General features: G+C 40.6%; 1 protein-coding gene across 1 annotated transcript in view; it reads left to right on the forward strand.

Annotated features, from left to right (window-relative positions):
• The window catches only part of HIVEP1 (HIVEP zinc finger 1), a 137,245-nt gene extending 124,930 nt beyond the window's left edge, over window positions 1-12,315 (forward strand). The window contains 3 exon segments of the mRNA XM_034985680.1: window positions 8,458-8,969; window positions 10,560-11,114; window positions 11,116-12,315. Coding sequence (XP_034841571.1) covers window positions 8,458-8,969; window positions 10,560-11,114; window positions 11,116-11,739 — 1,691 coding nt within the window. The 3' untranslated portion in view covers window positions 11,740-12,315.
• Window positions 12,316-16,650: the final 4,335 nt, after the last annotated feature.

The raw sequence follows: 16,650 nt of genomic DNA on the forward strand, positions 1-16,650 counted from the left end.
GCAGAACATTTGCCAACACGAAGAGATTAACTTCAGCTCAACATTAGTAACTGAAGTACAGAAGTGACTTGAGTTTCACCACTTTTTCCACCGATGTCCTTTTTCTGGCTGAGGATCTCCTTCAGGATCCCACATGGCCCTTGGCAGTCATGGCTCCTTAGGCTCCTCTCATGAGTTCCTCAGTCTCTGTTGTCTTTCATGACCTTGCCATTTGTAGGGAACACGGATCAGTTATTCTGTAGAATGTTCTCAGTGCGGGGTTTTCCGGTGTACGCTCATGATTGGATTGAGGTTGGATTAGGAAGGTTAGAGCGATTGTACTTGAGGCAGTCTTAAACTGTATCCGGAGGCACGTTACGTCAGTAAATATTATTGGTCAGGTTAACTTACCTCACTTGGCTAATGTTCCAGGACTTTCTGCTGTAAACTTACTGTCGTTCCCTTTGTAAATATTAAATGTTTGTGGGAGATACTTTGAGACTATGCAGATATCCTGTTTATACACTGGTGGATCTTGCCTAGGATAAGTATGACTAGGGTGTTCTAATTTATCAATTGGAATTTTTCTTCAAGGGGAAGTTACCATATCTCCATGTGTTCTTTCATCCTTTCATTCATTTACATCCATATGGACTCAAGGATATATATATATATTTTATTCTTTGGGTTATGAACAGTCTTATTGTTTTTTATTGTGTAGCTCAAGTTCTTATTCACCGTTGAGAGCTCTTTGAGGTCTGTTCCTGTGCCCTTTTGATGGGCCCCATCTTTTTTTTTTTTCCTGAAGAAGTTCCTTATTTTCTCGCACGCCAAGATGTTTCAGCCCTGACATCAACCGTTTCTCCAAGGACCTCTGGTTCCCCCTACTGGAGAATGGTATTTAGAAACCAAGGTCTCACTAGGTGGTGTGTTCATTGCCACTGACCTGTCACTGCTCTGTCCTCTGTCACTGGGTAGAGCCAGGAAGCATATGTACCTATGCTAACTCCTACTTACACATCTGTATTCATTTCTGTATCGGGGGGGGGGACATGTACACACACACACACACTCACACGTATGCCATATACATGAATGAAATATGAGTCCATACTGATAGTCCCAGTTCCAGTCCACACAGTTGATTCTAGCCTTCTCTTTTTCTGTCCCTGGCAGTGAGGAACCTGGTCCCCATCTACACTGTGTTTGCATATTTGTTCAACTGTAGGATTTTTTTTAAAGATTCATTTATTTATTATAGAGGGAGGGGCAGAGAGAGAGAAAGACTCTCAAGCAGACTCCCCGGTGAGCATGGAGCCTGATGCGGGGCTCGATCCCAGGAACCATGAGATCATGACCTGACTGAAACCGAGTCGGAAACCCAACCAACTGAGCCACACGGGCACCCCTTGTTCAACGCTAGTATTAATGAACCAGTTTCAGAAATCCTAACCCACCTGCAAAAGAAACAGATTTACACTTACAGTCAGTGTGTGTGCAGTTCGTTTTGTCTTCGGCCTTCACCTCATCCGGTCAGAACCCGCACCCAGGGTGGACCTTTCTTCCCACCCCTTCAGAGTGCTTATGTGGTTCACTTGTACTTCAGATAGGGTCATCTGTCTCAGCTTGCATTCCATCTTGGGTACATCCCACATCCAGGCTGATTATGTTTCTATTGACATACTGTAAAGTTCACTTCATGGCATTCAGCTCACTCTATGGTGGTCTTTGACAAATGTGTAGAATAGTATGTCCACCCCACAGTTGCATACTGAGGAGTTCCATCACCCCCCCCCCCCAAATTCCCCTGTGCCATTCCCTTATAGACAACTGCTTCCCCTACCCAACAGCCCCTAGCAACCACTGATCTCTTTTTTCCCTATAGTTTTGCCTTTTCCAGAGTGCCGTATGAAAGGAATAATAGAATGAGTAGCTTTGGGGGTCTGGCTTGTGCTTTCTCTCTTTATCGCTCTGTCAAATAAATAAATAAAATCTAAAAAAAAAAAGAAATGTGATTTGCAATGTTTTCTTGCAGTCTCTGCTTGTCTTTATTCTTTTTTGTAGTGTTTTTCTCAGAGAAAAAAGGGTTTTTTAAAATATTAATGAAGCCCAGGTTATCAGTTTTTTAAAATTGTGCTTTTGATGTTGTATGTAAGAAATCTTAGTCTACTCCAAGGTTACACAGATTTTCTACAGTTTCCTTGAAGAAGTTTTACAGTTTTGTATTTTACATTTACATTGAGTTATTGTATAAGGTGTAAAGTATGTGTCATTTTTTTATATGTGGATGTCCATTTGTTTCAGCAACATTTATTGAGAAGACGGTCCTTTCCCCATGGAACTGCCTTTGTCAAAATTTAGCTAACTATATTTGTGTGGGTTTTATCTCTGGATTCTCTCTACTCATCTGTTGGTTCCTATATGTCTGTCCTTCTGCCAATACCACACAGCTTGGGTCTGAGTTCTTTAACTTCTTTTCTTTTCCAAAATGGCTTTGGCTATTCTCATTTCTTTTCTTTCCCCTAGAAATTTTAGAATCAGGTTGTCAATACCTGATAAATGCTTATGGGATTTTTAATGGAATTGTATTGCATCTATAGGTCAAATTGGGGAGAAATCCTTTCTTAACAATACTGAAATTTCCAGTCTATGAATTAAGTATATCTCTTCATTTATTTCTTCATTTATTTATTTCTTCATTATTTCTTTATTTCTTTAACTAGTATTTTCTAGTTTTCAACATAACAGATCCTTTTTTAAATTTATACTTAGATTTCATTATTTTGGTGCTATTTTAAATAGTATTGTAGCTTATTTTTGAATTCCTGTTTGTTCATTGGTGGGTCATAGAGTTCTTAAAAGATTTTTTTTAAGATTTTATTTATTTGAGAGCGAGAGATAGCGAGAGAGAGCACGAGTGGGGGGAGGAGGAGAGAAACAGGCTCCCCACTGAGCAGGGAGCCCAACACAGGGCTAGATCCCAGGACCCTGGGATCACAACCCAAGCCGAAGGCAGACACTTAACCAACTGTACCCCCTTAATAGATTTTTTATTATCCTTCTAACATCTATGGGTTTGTAGTAATAGTCCCTTTTTCTTTCCTAATGCTGGTAATTTGTATCTTCTTTTTTTCTTAGCCAGTATTACTAGATATTTATCAATTTTATTTATTTTTTTTTTCAAAGACCCAGCTTTTGGTTTCATTGACTTTCTCTGCTTTTCTTTTGTCAACTTCTTTATTTCCATTCTTATCTCTGTTATTTACTTTCTGCTCCCTGCTTTGGGTGTGATTTTGTTTTTGTTTTTTTTTTCTAATTTCTAAAGGTGAGAACTCTGATTATTTATTTAAGACCTCTCTTCTAATAGAAGTGTTTGATACAGTAAATTTCCCAATAACCACTTCTTTAGCTGCCTTCCACAGTTTGCATGTTATATTTTAACTTTCATGTAGCTCAGAGTATTTCTGACCTTTCTTTGAGACTTTTTCTTTGACCCAAGGATTATTTAGGAATATGTTAGGTAAATCTGGAATACTGGGGGATTTTCAGGTATCTTTCAATTATTGATTTCGAGTTTCATTCTGTTTTCATCCAAAACATACTCTGTATGACTTGTATTTAAATTTGTTGAGGTTTGCCTTGTGGCTCTGAATATGGTATATATTGGTAAATGTTCCATGTATACTTATAAGGAAAGCATATTCTGTGGGTTGGAAGGAATGTTCTATACCTGTCAGCTGGGACAAGTTTTTTGTTTGTTTGTTTGTTTTTTTATTCTTATGTTAATCCCCATACATTACAGCATTAGTTTTAAATGAAGTGTTCCATGATTCATTGTTTGTGCATAACACCCAGTGCTCCATGCAGAATGTGCCCTCCTCAATACCCACCACCAGGCTAACCCATCCTCCCTCCCCCGTCCCCTCTAGAACCCTCAATTTGTTTTTCAGAGTGAGACAAGTTATTTGATAGTGTTTTTCAGGTCTTCTGTGTTCTTACTGATTTTCTGTATACTTGGTCCATCAATTACTGAGAGTGGAATGTTGAAGTCTTCAACTATAATTCTTGACTGGTTTATTACTTTTTTCAGTTTTAGCCTCATTTATCTTGAGGCTTCATTTAGTTGCTACACTTTTAGGATTATATATGTTCATAGTAAGGCAACCCCTGTATCATTAATGTAATGTTCCTGTTCATTCTTGATAATATTCTTTGTTCTGAAATCTACTTTGTCTGATATTAGTATACTAGTTAGTTTTTCCAGCTGTAATTTAGTTAATGTCGTAAGGTATATCTTTCTCCTAACTTTACTTTCAATCTATTTATATTTAAAATAGGCTTCTGGTACACAATATGTATACTTGGCACTTGGTTTTTTTTAATCCAGTCTAGCAGTTTCTCTCCTTTAATTCATGTGTTAGACCATTCCTTTTATTTATTTTTTTTTAAAGATTTTTATTTATTTATTTGAGAGAGAACACATGAGAGGGGGGAGGGTCAGAGGGTGAAGCAGGCTCCCCGCCGAGTAGGGAGCCCGATGTGGGACTCGATCCAGGGACTCCAGGATCATGACCTGAGCCGAAGGCAGTCGCTTAACCAACTGAGCCACCCAGGCGCCCTAGACCATTCCTTTTAATGTCATTTTTCATGTAGTGGAATAAAATCTATCACCAGCTGTTTTTTTATTTTTTTCTTTCTGACTTAATTGAGCATTTTTTATGATTTTGTTTTATCTCCTCCTTGACTTGTTACTCATACCTTGTTATGTTCTGTAATTTACACTTGTTATATTTTATCTCTTCCTTGACTTTGTTACTTATACCTTTTTAAAAAATGTAGTTGTCTTCCTTTAGATAATGCTACATTATTTCACAGGCAGTGTAGACACCGTAACAGTGTGTCGCTTTCCTCCTTTCCGTCCGTTGTGCTGTAGGTTTGTACCTTCTCCATCTACGGATGCTATAAACACACAGCACACTGTGACTGCTGTAGACCTTCGATTGTCTTTTAGAGAAAGCAAGTAAAACTTTAGAGAAATAATTTTATCTTTATCCTATTTCTGATGCTTTCATTTTTGTGTGTATGTAAATCCACATTCCTATCTGATACCATATCCTCTGTGCCTAAAGAGCTTACGTTAACATTTATTGTCAAGTAGGTCTGCTGACAATGAATTCCCTCAGTTTAGGTTTTTCTAAGAAAACCTGCATTTCTGCTTCATCTTTGAAAATTATTGCCAGTGAGCACAGAATTCCGGGTTGGACCATTTTCTTGTTGTCATTGTTACTTTGTTTTTCATTTGTAGCATTTCATTTCATTCTCATTCACAGTTTCCATGTCTCATCTGAAATTCCCACTGGACATTGCAGGTTGTCCACCTTTCCCATTAGAGCCTTTAACACATCACTTATTTTAAATTGTCTGACATGTCTAGTGTCTGTATCACATCTAACTAGTTCTGATTGCTTTTTCTCTTCTGAGTATGTTTTTTTTTTTTTCCCCTGCCTTTTTGTATGCCTTGTAATTTTTGTTGAAAGCTAGACATCTTGTATAAGACAGTAGAGACTATGTAAGCAGTCTTTCTGCCTCCTAAGGGGTGTGCCTCTCCTGCAGGGCCTTTAGTGTGGGTGTTAGAGTTTCTTTAGTTAGGAATCTGACAGTGTGTGAGAGATTTGTTGTAGCCATGGCAACTCCCACAGCACCAGAGCTTCAGATTCCTATAGAGATAACTTGTCTTTGGGGGGATGGGTGGATTATGAGAACAGTGCCTGTTTCAGTCCTAGTTTTAGGTCTTCCCTTTGTACTGTGTCTCAGTGAGAGTCACTCTCCACATTCCTGTTCTTCTCCTATCCCTTACCCAGCAGTTTTTGGCTGTTATCTTGTCACTTAGAGGCCCTAGCTTGGCATTAAAGGGTGAAGAGGAGGACAGGAAGCCACCTGTGTTCTGCTTCAGCCTCAGTCATCCACATGTACCAGGTTCTTAGGTTTCTGGGCTGTGGCCCTTGTGTTCCCCCACCACTTCCTCAGCTCCTGTGGTAGACTCAGCTGGTAATCTTGTCACTCCTCAAGGAGTAGAGCTGTGTTTTTTCTCCTGTTCCTCCCACTGCAGTAAGTGTTCACCAGTGTCCTGAGGGCAGCAATGCTTGTGTCCTTCTCTTCACAGCATAGTGTTTTTTTCCTAGTGGGGAGAGGGGGTGTGGTTCCAGGTGGAATGTCTTGCCCCTTCTCTCTGGCTACCACTCCTGTCCCCCAGACCTGGATCACAGTGGATACTGAGCGCTCTTTTCTGTGAGCACTTGAGTGGGGTTCATGGCATCGAGCCTGCAGGAGAGCATAGCTTCAGAGGATTCACACAATCCTGCCAGACCATAGTTGGCTCTAACCAACCTGTCAGCTGTTTAGCTGAATTCCTCTGCCAGTGTCCCATTGCATCCACTTGAGATGATGCAGGCTTGGTGTCTTCTCTCTTCCTGCACACACGGTCTCTGCTTGGAGCTTGAACTCTTTGACTGACTAGGACCTCGGCTTTACAAGGAATATTGAAAAAGTCGTAAATATAAAAGTAAGACTGTTCTCTTTTAAAACAGAGTAATAGTTTTTAAAGTAAAGCAAGTTTTATCCTAGTTAGACTCTGTAGCAGGGCTGACCTCTGATGAAATCAGCCTCCCTCTCCAGTCACCTGTTCTCCTAATCATCTGATGTCTTCTGATTTTCTTCAACTTTCCCCTTTAAGAGAAAAAAAAAAGTATCTAAAAATGTCTGATTTGGCACTGTTGTGGCAAACTCAAAACAAATTGGGAATGACTCTTCAATTTTAGAATTTCAAACATCAGATAGGGTTGCAGAGAGGTATCTGTGAGGCAGAAGGCAGGGCAATTACCCCAAAATCACCCATTCCATCTCTAGCAAGGGCACTTGGTGGGATTCAGTAAATTAGTGTTATTTTATAGCAAAACAGAAGCCTTAAGGCAAAAAGCAAATGAAACCACGTTTTAAAGTAGCCTACATGTGTATGTTTTGCCCTTGAATGTTTTAATTCTAAAAGTAACATGTACTTGAGATAAACAACTTAAAAATTCTAATCCATTCCATCTTCTTGAAATAATTACCCTCAAATGTTTTGGTGTCCATCCTTTGAGACTTTTCTCTAAGAACTTATCTTAGTAATATACAAGGAGTAGTAAAATAAATTAATATGCAGACCATTTGGAATATGCAAGAAATAAACCTCTTCAAAATATATGTGTAAAAGCAGAATGTTAAAAAGTACGTATAAATGCAGAATGTTTCAAAGCTAAGCTGAATACAATGTGATGTCTTCTTTATTATGGCTCATGACAAAGAATTGGGGTAGAGATTTTGCATTCATCTTCCTCCATTTAACTTTTTAAAGTTTATTAGCTTTCTAAGGGGAAGCACCTTTAATTTTGTAAGATTTTTAAACAGGTAAAGTTTTAAATCACATGAGCTTATGAGAATTTTGAAACCATTTGAAACCTGGACCTTCTTGAATATTCTTTGTTAAACACAGTCCCACATGAGTTTATGAGGCTGATATGAATTACTTTTAGTTAACGTTCCTCTTCCTTTGAGGAGTTGAATTAATCATAATGAAAAAATGATGGGAATATTTAGCACCTCTCTTAGTAAAAAAGAAAAGAAAAAGTAGAAGTCTTAAATATTAAAGAATATTACTACCCAGAGGACAATGGAAACATGTCTAAAATACTATTCACTTATTAATTCAAATATTTGATATAATTATTAAATAAAATTATTTCACTTACAAATACAAATGGCATCAGTTTTTTTTTTGTTTTTGTTTTAATTTGTCCAATGAAAAGGAGATACAAAGTAGTAGAGAGAGCTCAGGAAGAATTGTGTTGAACTCTGTCAAATTTTTGTATATCTTTGTCTTCTTTAATAGTTGAGGCCTTTATTTCTGATTTTCTTTCTTTTTTTTTTTTCTTTTTTTTTTTTCTAAAGATTTTATTTATTTATTTGAGAGAGAGAGAGACAGCGAGAGAGGGAACACAAGCAGGGGGGAGAGGGAGAAGCAGGCCTCCCGCGGAGCAGGGAGCCCGATGCGGGGCTTGATCCCAGGACCCCGAGAACATGACCTGAGCCGAAGGCAGACGCTTAACAACTGAGCCACCCAGGCGCCCCTATTTCTGATTTTCTTGATACATTGCCCTTGCCTGTGTACTCTTCTGAGGTCCATTTCATGTTCTGCATCCCTAACAAGTGTCCTGGCCATGCCGCTCTCTGGCAGCATCTCCCCTCTGATTCCTGACTGACTGACCTATTCTTCCCCTCACCGCTCTCCTCGGCTAACCTTTGGGCTTTTTGTGGGTAGAGCCCTCGTCTGTTCTATTCCTCACAGCATTGCTAAGCTTATAAAAAATAATAATAATAAAAGGTTGCATTTGTCCACATGCAAAATATTCTATAACATAGCCCCCTGGTTGTTTTTATTAGATGAAAAGCAAAGATTTGGTTTCGAGCGGTCTGGGTATGACCTTGAAGAATCGGATGGCCCGGATGAGGATGATAATGAAAATGAAGATGATGATGAAGACAGTCAGGCTGAATCTGTTTTGTCAGCAGCTCCCTCCGTTACCGCCAGCCCGCAGCACCTTCCATCTAGAAGTAGCTTCCAGGATTCTGGGAGTGTGGAGGAGGACATCAGGATTGCCGACTGCTTCTCTGGGGTGCACACAGATCCGATGGATGTTCTGCCCAGAGCCTTGCCTACCAAGATGACCGTGCTAAGCACAGTGCAGTCAGACCATAGCAGGAAGACAGAGTCCCCAGTGAAGACCAGGCAGCATGGTACAAAAGACGGAGAAGAACCAACAACTCCCGTAGACTCTTCTCAGTCTCCCGAAGCTGCACCCAGATCCCCCTGTCACCAGATGTCTGTAGACTACCCGGACTCAGAAGAAATTCTGGGAAGTTCTGTAGCAGGAAAGACTATCACTCTAACACAGGTAAATGCTTTGTTGTTGGTTTCCTTCCATTTACCCTGTTAAATACGGGGATTCTAATGACTTAAGAAAATAATATACTTAAATTATTTATTTCTGGCTAAATCAGTTTGTTTAGGCTTAATTTTTTGTTTTATTTAAAGGCAAAGGACATTTATGTCTTTTGGCTTCTTGCTGGGTATTTTAATCAGAGTTCACATACTGGATCATAAATCTGTGAAAGAACCAAATAGATCTTTAAAAATCTGTTCATTTGAAAAAATATGTATGTGCCCCTTGGGAATATGAGCCTTGGGACCTATTTGTCCCCGCGCTTACCCTGAGTTCTTTTTCCACTGGCATTGATATGATGGATTTGCACTAAATTATCCAAACATTTTGCAGTTTGCCCCTGTCGGCAAGACAGCTACCAGTTTCTGTGGCAGAGTTGGTGTGACCCAAATAATGTAACAAGAAGTTCACTTTGCTTGAATGATCAAATTGTTGTGGCAGCTTTAGAGAGCTTCCTGCTGGAGAACCAGCTCAGGGCCAGACACAGGCCTACGGAGACACGACCTACGTGTGCTGTGAATGGGTCTCTGCTTTTACCCCTGGTGTGGCTCATGAGGAATGTTTAAATCTCTGATGAATACATTCATCTCCCTGACACTTGTCTTGCCTAGAGTACGGATTGACGATGGCCATAGGATTTATTTCTAAATGTGGCAGATTTTGGTTTGCGAGGTGACCCTGGAGAAAAATAAAGACTGTGCAAGCTCGGATTTCTAGAGACTACTCTAAATTAATATAATTTAACTGAATTGCATTAATACTTATATTTGATATTTAAATTAGTATATGCGTTAATGTAGCTCTGTAATGTAGATATTATCAAGAAAAAGCTAATATTTAGGTGATAATCTTGGGCGGGAGGGAGATTGGCAAGATTTGTCCCTTTTCATGACTTCCAGATTTGGTCACCTGTGCTCTCCACTTCTCTAGCCTAAAATCACCGACACACCTGCCAGTGCCTGGAAATCAGGTTTTCAGTAGACATTTCATAATGAAATGGTACAAATTTCATTTGAATGAAGGAACGAGGGAATAAACAACTGCAGACTTTTTTTTATTAATGACAACCCTTTATTTCAAAAATGAGTAATCCTCCAGTTGATTTTCCCTTTGAGTTGACATTCATAGCTAACTAATGTTGCAATTCCTCAATAACCCCTAATCTCTAAAATAGGGTAGAGCTGGTGGTGCCAGCAATAATAACAATACCAACAACAGATACAGAACAACAGCAGTATAATTATGGCTACGTCTCAAGGTTAGTTTCTGTATAAATGAGACAACACCCGGGGAATTTGTTCGAAAAATGTAAAGTACTGTACAAAATGTGTTGCTGTTATTTGTATAGAGATTAAAGGTATAATGGGTTTTTTAGTTGGCAATTTGTTTCTTAAAATGAAAACCTCATTTTCAGCGAGCTTGTAATTCATATACAAATATACGTGCTTCCGCCTGGTTGGGAAGAATAGATTTTATGCCAGCAGTTTAGCTCAGTGACTGAGAGGGCTGTGCTGTAAAAGGGTTTTGTCTCCTGCCTTTCAGAGCGCAGCAGTTGTAAGACTTCCTCCTCCTGCAGCCGCGCGCAGCCCTCAGACAGCAGCGGGGGTTCCTTCGGGGGCCTCGCTGCAGCCTGACGCTCAAGAACAGAAGCAGCAGGTGACCCTCCAGCCGCCTCCAGGCCTGCCCTCCCCCCAGACCCATCTGTTCAGCCACCTTCCTCTGCATTCTCAGCAGCAGTCCAGGACACCCTACAATATGGTTCCGGTCGGGGGGATCCACGTGGTACCTGCCGGCCTCACATACTCCACGTTTGTACCCATCCAAGCAGGGCCAATGCAGCTGACGATTCCGGCCGTCAACGTCATTCACAGAACTGTGGGCACCCCTGGGGATTCCGCCACGGCAGTTTCGGGCACCACACGTGCCGCCGGAGTGGCCGAATTAAGCGGCGTCGTGCCATGTATTCCCATTGGCCAAATCCGCGTGCCAGGCCTTCCGAACCTCAGTGCCCCAGGCCTGCAGCCGCTGCCCTCCCTGAGCATGGAAACCGTCAATATCTTGGGCCTCGCCAACACCAACGTGGCCCCACAAGTGCACCCCCCCGGGGCTCGCCCTAAACGCCGTGGGGCTGCAGGTTCTGACGGCAAACCCTCCCTCGCAGAGCAGCCCCACCCCTCAGGCGCACATTCCAGGCCTCCAGATCGTGAACATCGCGCTGCCTACCTTAATCCCCTCGGTCGGGCAAGTGGCCGTGGACGCACCGGGCGCCCCCGAGATGCCACCCGCCCACAGCAGAGCGCGGGAGGTGCCGACCCAGCCCGCCTCGGCGGCCAGCGCCCATCCCGGCAGCGGCAGCACGTCTCCTCAGGGGTCTCCTCAGGTCCAGCGGGCAAATGCAAAAAAAGTTCCAGATCCCTCTGCCCCCGCAAGAGCCCCGGCCAGGCCCGATGGCTCCAGTAAAGTGGACGCAGGGAAGGCCGCCTCGGTGAATCATGTGAAACCCAAGCCTGAACTCACGCCCGTGCAGGGCCAGCCGGCGGCCGCCGCCGAGCCTCCACTGCCGGCGCGTCCTGAAGCCTTCCCGGAGCCCCCCGGCCCGCAGACCCCCTCCCCGGACAGAGCGGCGCCCAGGCCCGCAGCGCGGCCCCGGAGGCAGGCCAGCGCCCTGTTCAGCGACGTGAGTAGTGACGACGACGAGGACAGGCTCGTGATAGCGACCTAGGGGCTCTTTGGGGGGTGGGGGGGCGGGCTGGTTTGGTTTGGTTTGGTTTTTTGGTGGTGTTTTTTTTTATATAACACTTAAAGGTTTCTTTGAAAACCATCCTTTCCTTAAAGCACATTTTTCTGACATAAACTCATGACTAATCTTTGTGCAATCATGAACTTTTGACCAATAATTGTTGTTTTGTGTCCGCTCCAGCCATTTTTGTACATGTTGTATAGACACTTGTGCCTTTTAGGAGTTTATGTTTAGAAGCTGTACAGATTGTTGAATATCTATATACATAAAATATATATTATATATGTATATGAAAACCAGGTAGTTATTTGTGTTTAGAAAAAAAAACCGTCAAATAAATCAAATGATTAAATTATATGTTGCACTGTTAAATATAAATTTTTATGGCTGTGGGGCAGAGTTTCTGTGTATAAATTAGTATGTAAACTCCATATTTATTGTATTCATATTCGTCTTTGAAAATGGGTCTGTCCTTCTTGTGTAAGACAGTAACTTTACACTTCAGACAGATTTTCTGTGTCATGAAATGTTTCAGTAAAATATTGTTTACTGACTTTACCATTGCTTAAGTCGTGCCTTCTTTATATACCCAATATCAGTATTCAGAAAAGAGCCATAGGTCACATGTGTGGAAACCACCCTTAGTTTTGAGAAATGGGGGCTTTACTGGTGTTACTACTGTGTGAAACTCAGTGAAACCCATACAACTGAGCGGCCTATTTTTCTTTTTTGTGAGCATTCATTTTATAGCTATTAACTTATAGAAGGTTCAGTACTTAGGAACACTTTCTGCAAATACGTATAGCATACAGCCTGGAATGGGCAAAGTTCCTAAATGCGGGTGTGACAATTTCTGGTAAACATAAAATAAGTTAAAACAATTGTCCAGAGAACTTGGATGAGGCCCGGCCTGTGAAACCGGTTTCTCAGGCTCTGCCCTCAGGTCTGTTTATTAGCCACCGTCTCTTCTTTCCCTCATAGGAAGTCCTACTGATTATGCTCAGAGAGCTCTCCAGCCAAAACCAAAATGCAGAGGGTCCAAGATTTACAGAAGAACCAAACTCAGACTTGTAAATTACTTATGTGACTCTCTTTAGAAATGATTATGTCCTGTCCTGGGAGGCTTAACCATCCTTACTCATTCAGAAAAAATTCACAGTTCCCATTGCAGTGATTTGCATTATTACTTAAGCATTACACATGCTAGATTGTGAGAAAGTGTTTTAATATTGAAATTGAATACGTAGCATATCATTAAGGCAATGTATTCAGATTTTTTAAAGGTCTCCTTCATGGGGATACCAAAGGTACCAGGCTGGTCAGACAACAGACCGTTGGGGGAAGTATTGGAGACCTGCTGCTGGCCAGTCCCTGCTTTCCGTGACTTTGGGAAGGGCACCCGCCATCTTGGCCTACATGCCCTGAACCTAAATTATGATCTCTAGAACGCAGTCTGGCCCCAGCAGGCTCTGATGGGTCTGTGATGCTTTTGATGCATGCTTGAATTTTTATTTACACTTACGACAGATTAACAAAATTCTCAAAAATTAAAAAAAAAAACTATTTTATATTCCAAGATAGATTTGAAAAGAATTCTAGAAACTTAAGAGAATTGCATTGTTCTGTCAATATAGTTGTTGAAAATGAGGTCCATTATCCATCAAATTTCTCAAAATTAATGTTTTAACTTGATGTCATGCTTTCTATTATACTTTTTATGTATTTTGCCTAAAATTTTAAAGCAGTATAGCAAATATTTTTATTCTAGAATCATATTTTAGGTATGTGTAACTTCTCTAAAATCAAAAGTAATGCTCAAAATTTTGGGATTGGGTTGTTTTGTTTTTGTTTTTTTTAGTTTGTATAGATAGAATTTTCTTAATTTGAAAAATTTTCTACATTTAACCAAATACCAAATGTTGTGATAAACTTGGATGCTCCCTTGAGAATTTCATAATGCTCTAATATATCTTAAGCTTCTTTTGTAGTCTTGACTTTTTAAGATTCATTAAATTATACACATACCTTTAATATTAGTGACTTTAATACTTCAGTGTGACATTCAAATAGTTTGCTAACATTTGAAATATGTAGCTAAGTGAGAAACCCAAGTCTGGGCCATTGTATTTTGAAATAGTCACATAAACAAAATATAAAGGAATAATTTTGAACACTCTGCAAAGTCATCTTTTCCCATGGAGCATTGTTATTCTTAAATATAAGTGACTTTCAAATAATGCAACCCAGATTGCTGGTGAGCCTACATTTTACTTTTATTCTTTTGTACTGTCATAAAAGACCCAGGTCACTAGAGAACTAGACCACAATGACCATGGCAAATCCCTGTGGTAAGTTCTTAGCCAAACAGGTGAAAAGCATAATGTGAGACAATTTCAGTATCTCCTTGTATGAACCCATTGCAATGTCACTCTCAGAAGTGCTGAAAATAGCTAAAGAACCAAAGGTCTGTTTGGCACCGGGTTGGCTCAGTCAGTAGGCCATGCAACTTTGATAGCAGGGTCTCAAGTGTGAGTCATAATGTGAGTGTCTCATAATGTGAGACAATTTCAGTATCTCCTTGTATGAACCCATTGCAATGTCACTCTCAGAAGTGCTGAAAATAGCTAAAGAACCAAAGGTCTGTTTGGCACCTGGTTGGCTCAGTCAGTAGGCCATGCAACTTTGATAGCAGGGTCTCAAGTTCAAGCCCCATACTGGGTGTGTAGAGATTACTTTAAAAAAATAGATAAAGCTCATCTAATAAAACTTATTTTAAAAAAGGTCATCTTTCTAGTTTTTAAAGTTTGGTGTATCTTTTTTGTGAAAATGTGTGGAATTAACCTAAGTTAGTGGCATTCAAGTAACTTGTTTTCATTCCCCAAGCTTTAGGCTTTTTTTTTTCTTTTTTTTTTTTTTCATTTTTTCAGAATGATAATTAACTGATAATATTTCACAAAGAGATTGTGTTTCTCTTTTTTTTCCCATAATATAGCCATGATTTCATTTCATAGGAACTGTATAAATAACACTCTTATTAGATAATCTCTGATCTGAATTTTAAATGATAGGGTTTAGCAGGGCTTATGGAGATGTCCATTTTTTTTGTTGGAAGACTGTCAACGTATTTCTTGATGCATGCATGGGTCAAAATATAACATCAGTCGTTCTTTACTTTTCTATTTTTAAGCTTACATTTTGAGATCAAGTGTAGGCAACACAAAAGGTGACTTTCATTAATTTTGTCTCAAAACTATAAGTTCTAAACATGGGATACTAAATCTAAGGCAAGAATCTTCTTCTAAACTGGTTTCTCATGACTTTGAGTTATCTATTTAATATTCAGGGAAGTTATGTAGTTAATATTCAGAATTAATACATATATATATTTATTTATAGTATTTTAATGACCTTGACTCTCTGCTATTACTACAAAAAAAGAACAAATTTAAAGCAAAAATGGTAAAATATTTTTTCTCTACAAATTTTATAATCAGAAAGTCATGAGTCCCTTACCGCTATTGGGTTCATCTAGAACCTTGCATATACAAGGTTCTGTGGAAGGAACTGTAGACATCAGAGTTAAAGCAGAGATATAACCTGCTCCAGGGTATTACCTGTCCCCTGAACCAGTCTCAGGCCTGAAGAAGACTCAGGCATCCCAATTCCAGCATTTGTTTAAGGTATCAACCAACTCCAATACAATGGAAGATACAAAAGAAATCAGAAGGCACACTTTCTACCCGAAAGGAGCATGCTTGCCTAAGACTTAGGCCATATAAACTAGAAAATAATACTAGACCACACACATCTTAGAAACCACAGGCTATAAACATTTTGAGAGGTAAGAAAGTTATTAAAGTAATGAAAGAACAATTTGTATATGTTGGGGACTGCTATATTTTGAAAGAGGAGTGGGATTTGGGACTTTAGAGATAATGCTAAGCAGTAGAACAGAGATAGCTGAGATGACTATGTTACTTAAAAATTATGCCTGGGTAGGGGGAGCCTGGGTGGCTCAGTCGGTTGAGCATCAGACTCTTGGTTTCAGCTCAGGTCATAATCTCAGGGTCATGAGATCAAGCCCCGCATCAGGCTCTGGACTTAGCGCAAAGCTGGCTAAAGTTTCTCCCTCTCCTTCTGCCCCTACACCCACTCTCACTCTCTCTCATAAATAAAATCTTTAAAAAAAAACAAAAACAAAAACACGTTCCTGGGAAGCAGTCTAAGTGGAAGAGAAGATTCACTCGGGCTTTCACCAAATATTTAGCACCAACAATGTAGAGAACACTTTGGAGATACAAATTTAATGCCAATAAGCGTCTACCCTCTAGGAGCTTAAGTTCTGGTAGAAGAGTGTGAGACCCAGAGTATCTCAAGAGGCATGAGTAGAAGAGTAGTTCCCCTTTATTGGTGGTTTCACTTTCTGTGGTTGCAGTTGCCCGCCGTCAACCTCAGGTGGAGGTGGAGGCAGGTGTCCCTGCATTCCCCCCCGCCTCGCCGGCGCATCTTCAGCAGGTGAGTGTAGCCTAACGCTTCGCCACAGTGCCTGTGTCCACTCACCCACTTCATCGCATCACACATCACCACGGGAAGGGGGAGTACGGTACAGTAAGTCATTTTAAGAGAAAGATGACATTCAAGTAACTTATAGTACATTACAATTGTTCTATTAATAGTTACTATCAGGGCACCTGGGTGGCTCAGTCAGTTAAGTGTCTGCCTTTGGCTCGGGTCATGATCTCAGGGTCCTGGGATCGAGCCCCACGTCCGGCTCCGTGCTCAAAGGGGCATCTGCTTCTCCCTCTGCCTCTGCTCCCACTGCTTGTGCTCTCTCCTCTCCCCTCAAATAAAGTCTTAAAAAAAAATAGTTACTGTTGATCTTTTACTGTGCCT

Source organism: Mirounga leonina, unplaced genomic scaffold (genome assembly GCF_011800145.1).
Source record: "Mirounga leonina isolate KUSES-001 unplaced genomic scaffold, KU_Mleo_1.0 Mir_366, whole genome shotgun sequence".
NCBI lineage: Eukaryota > Metazoa > Chordata > Mammalia > Carnivora > Phocidae > Mirounga > Mirounga leonina.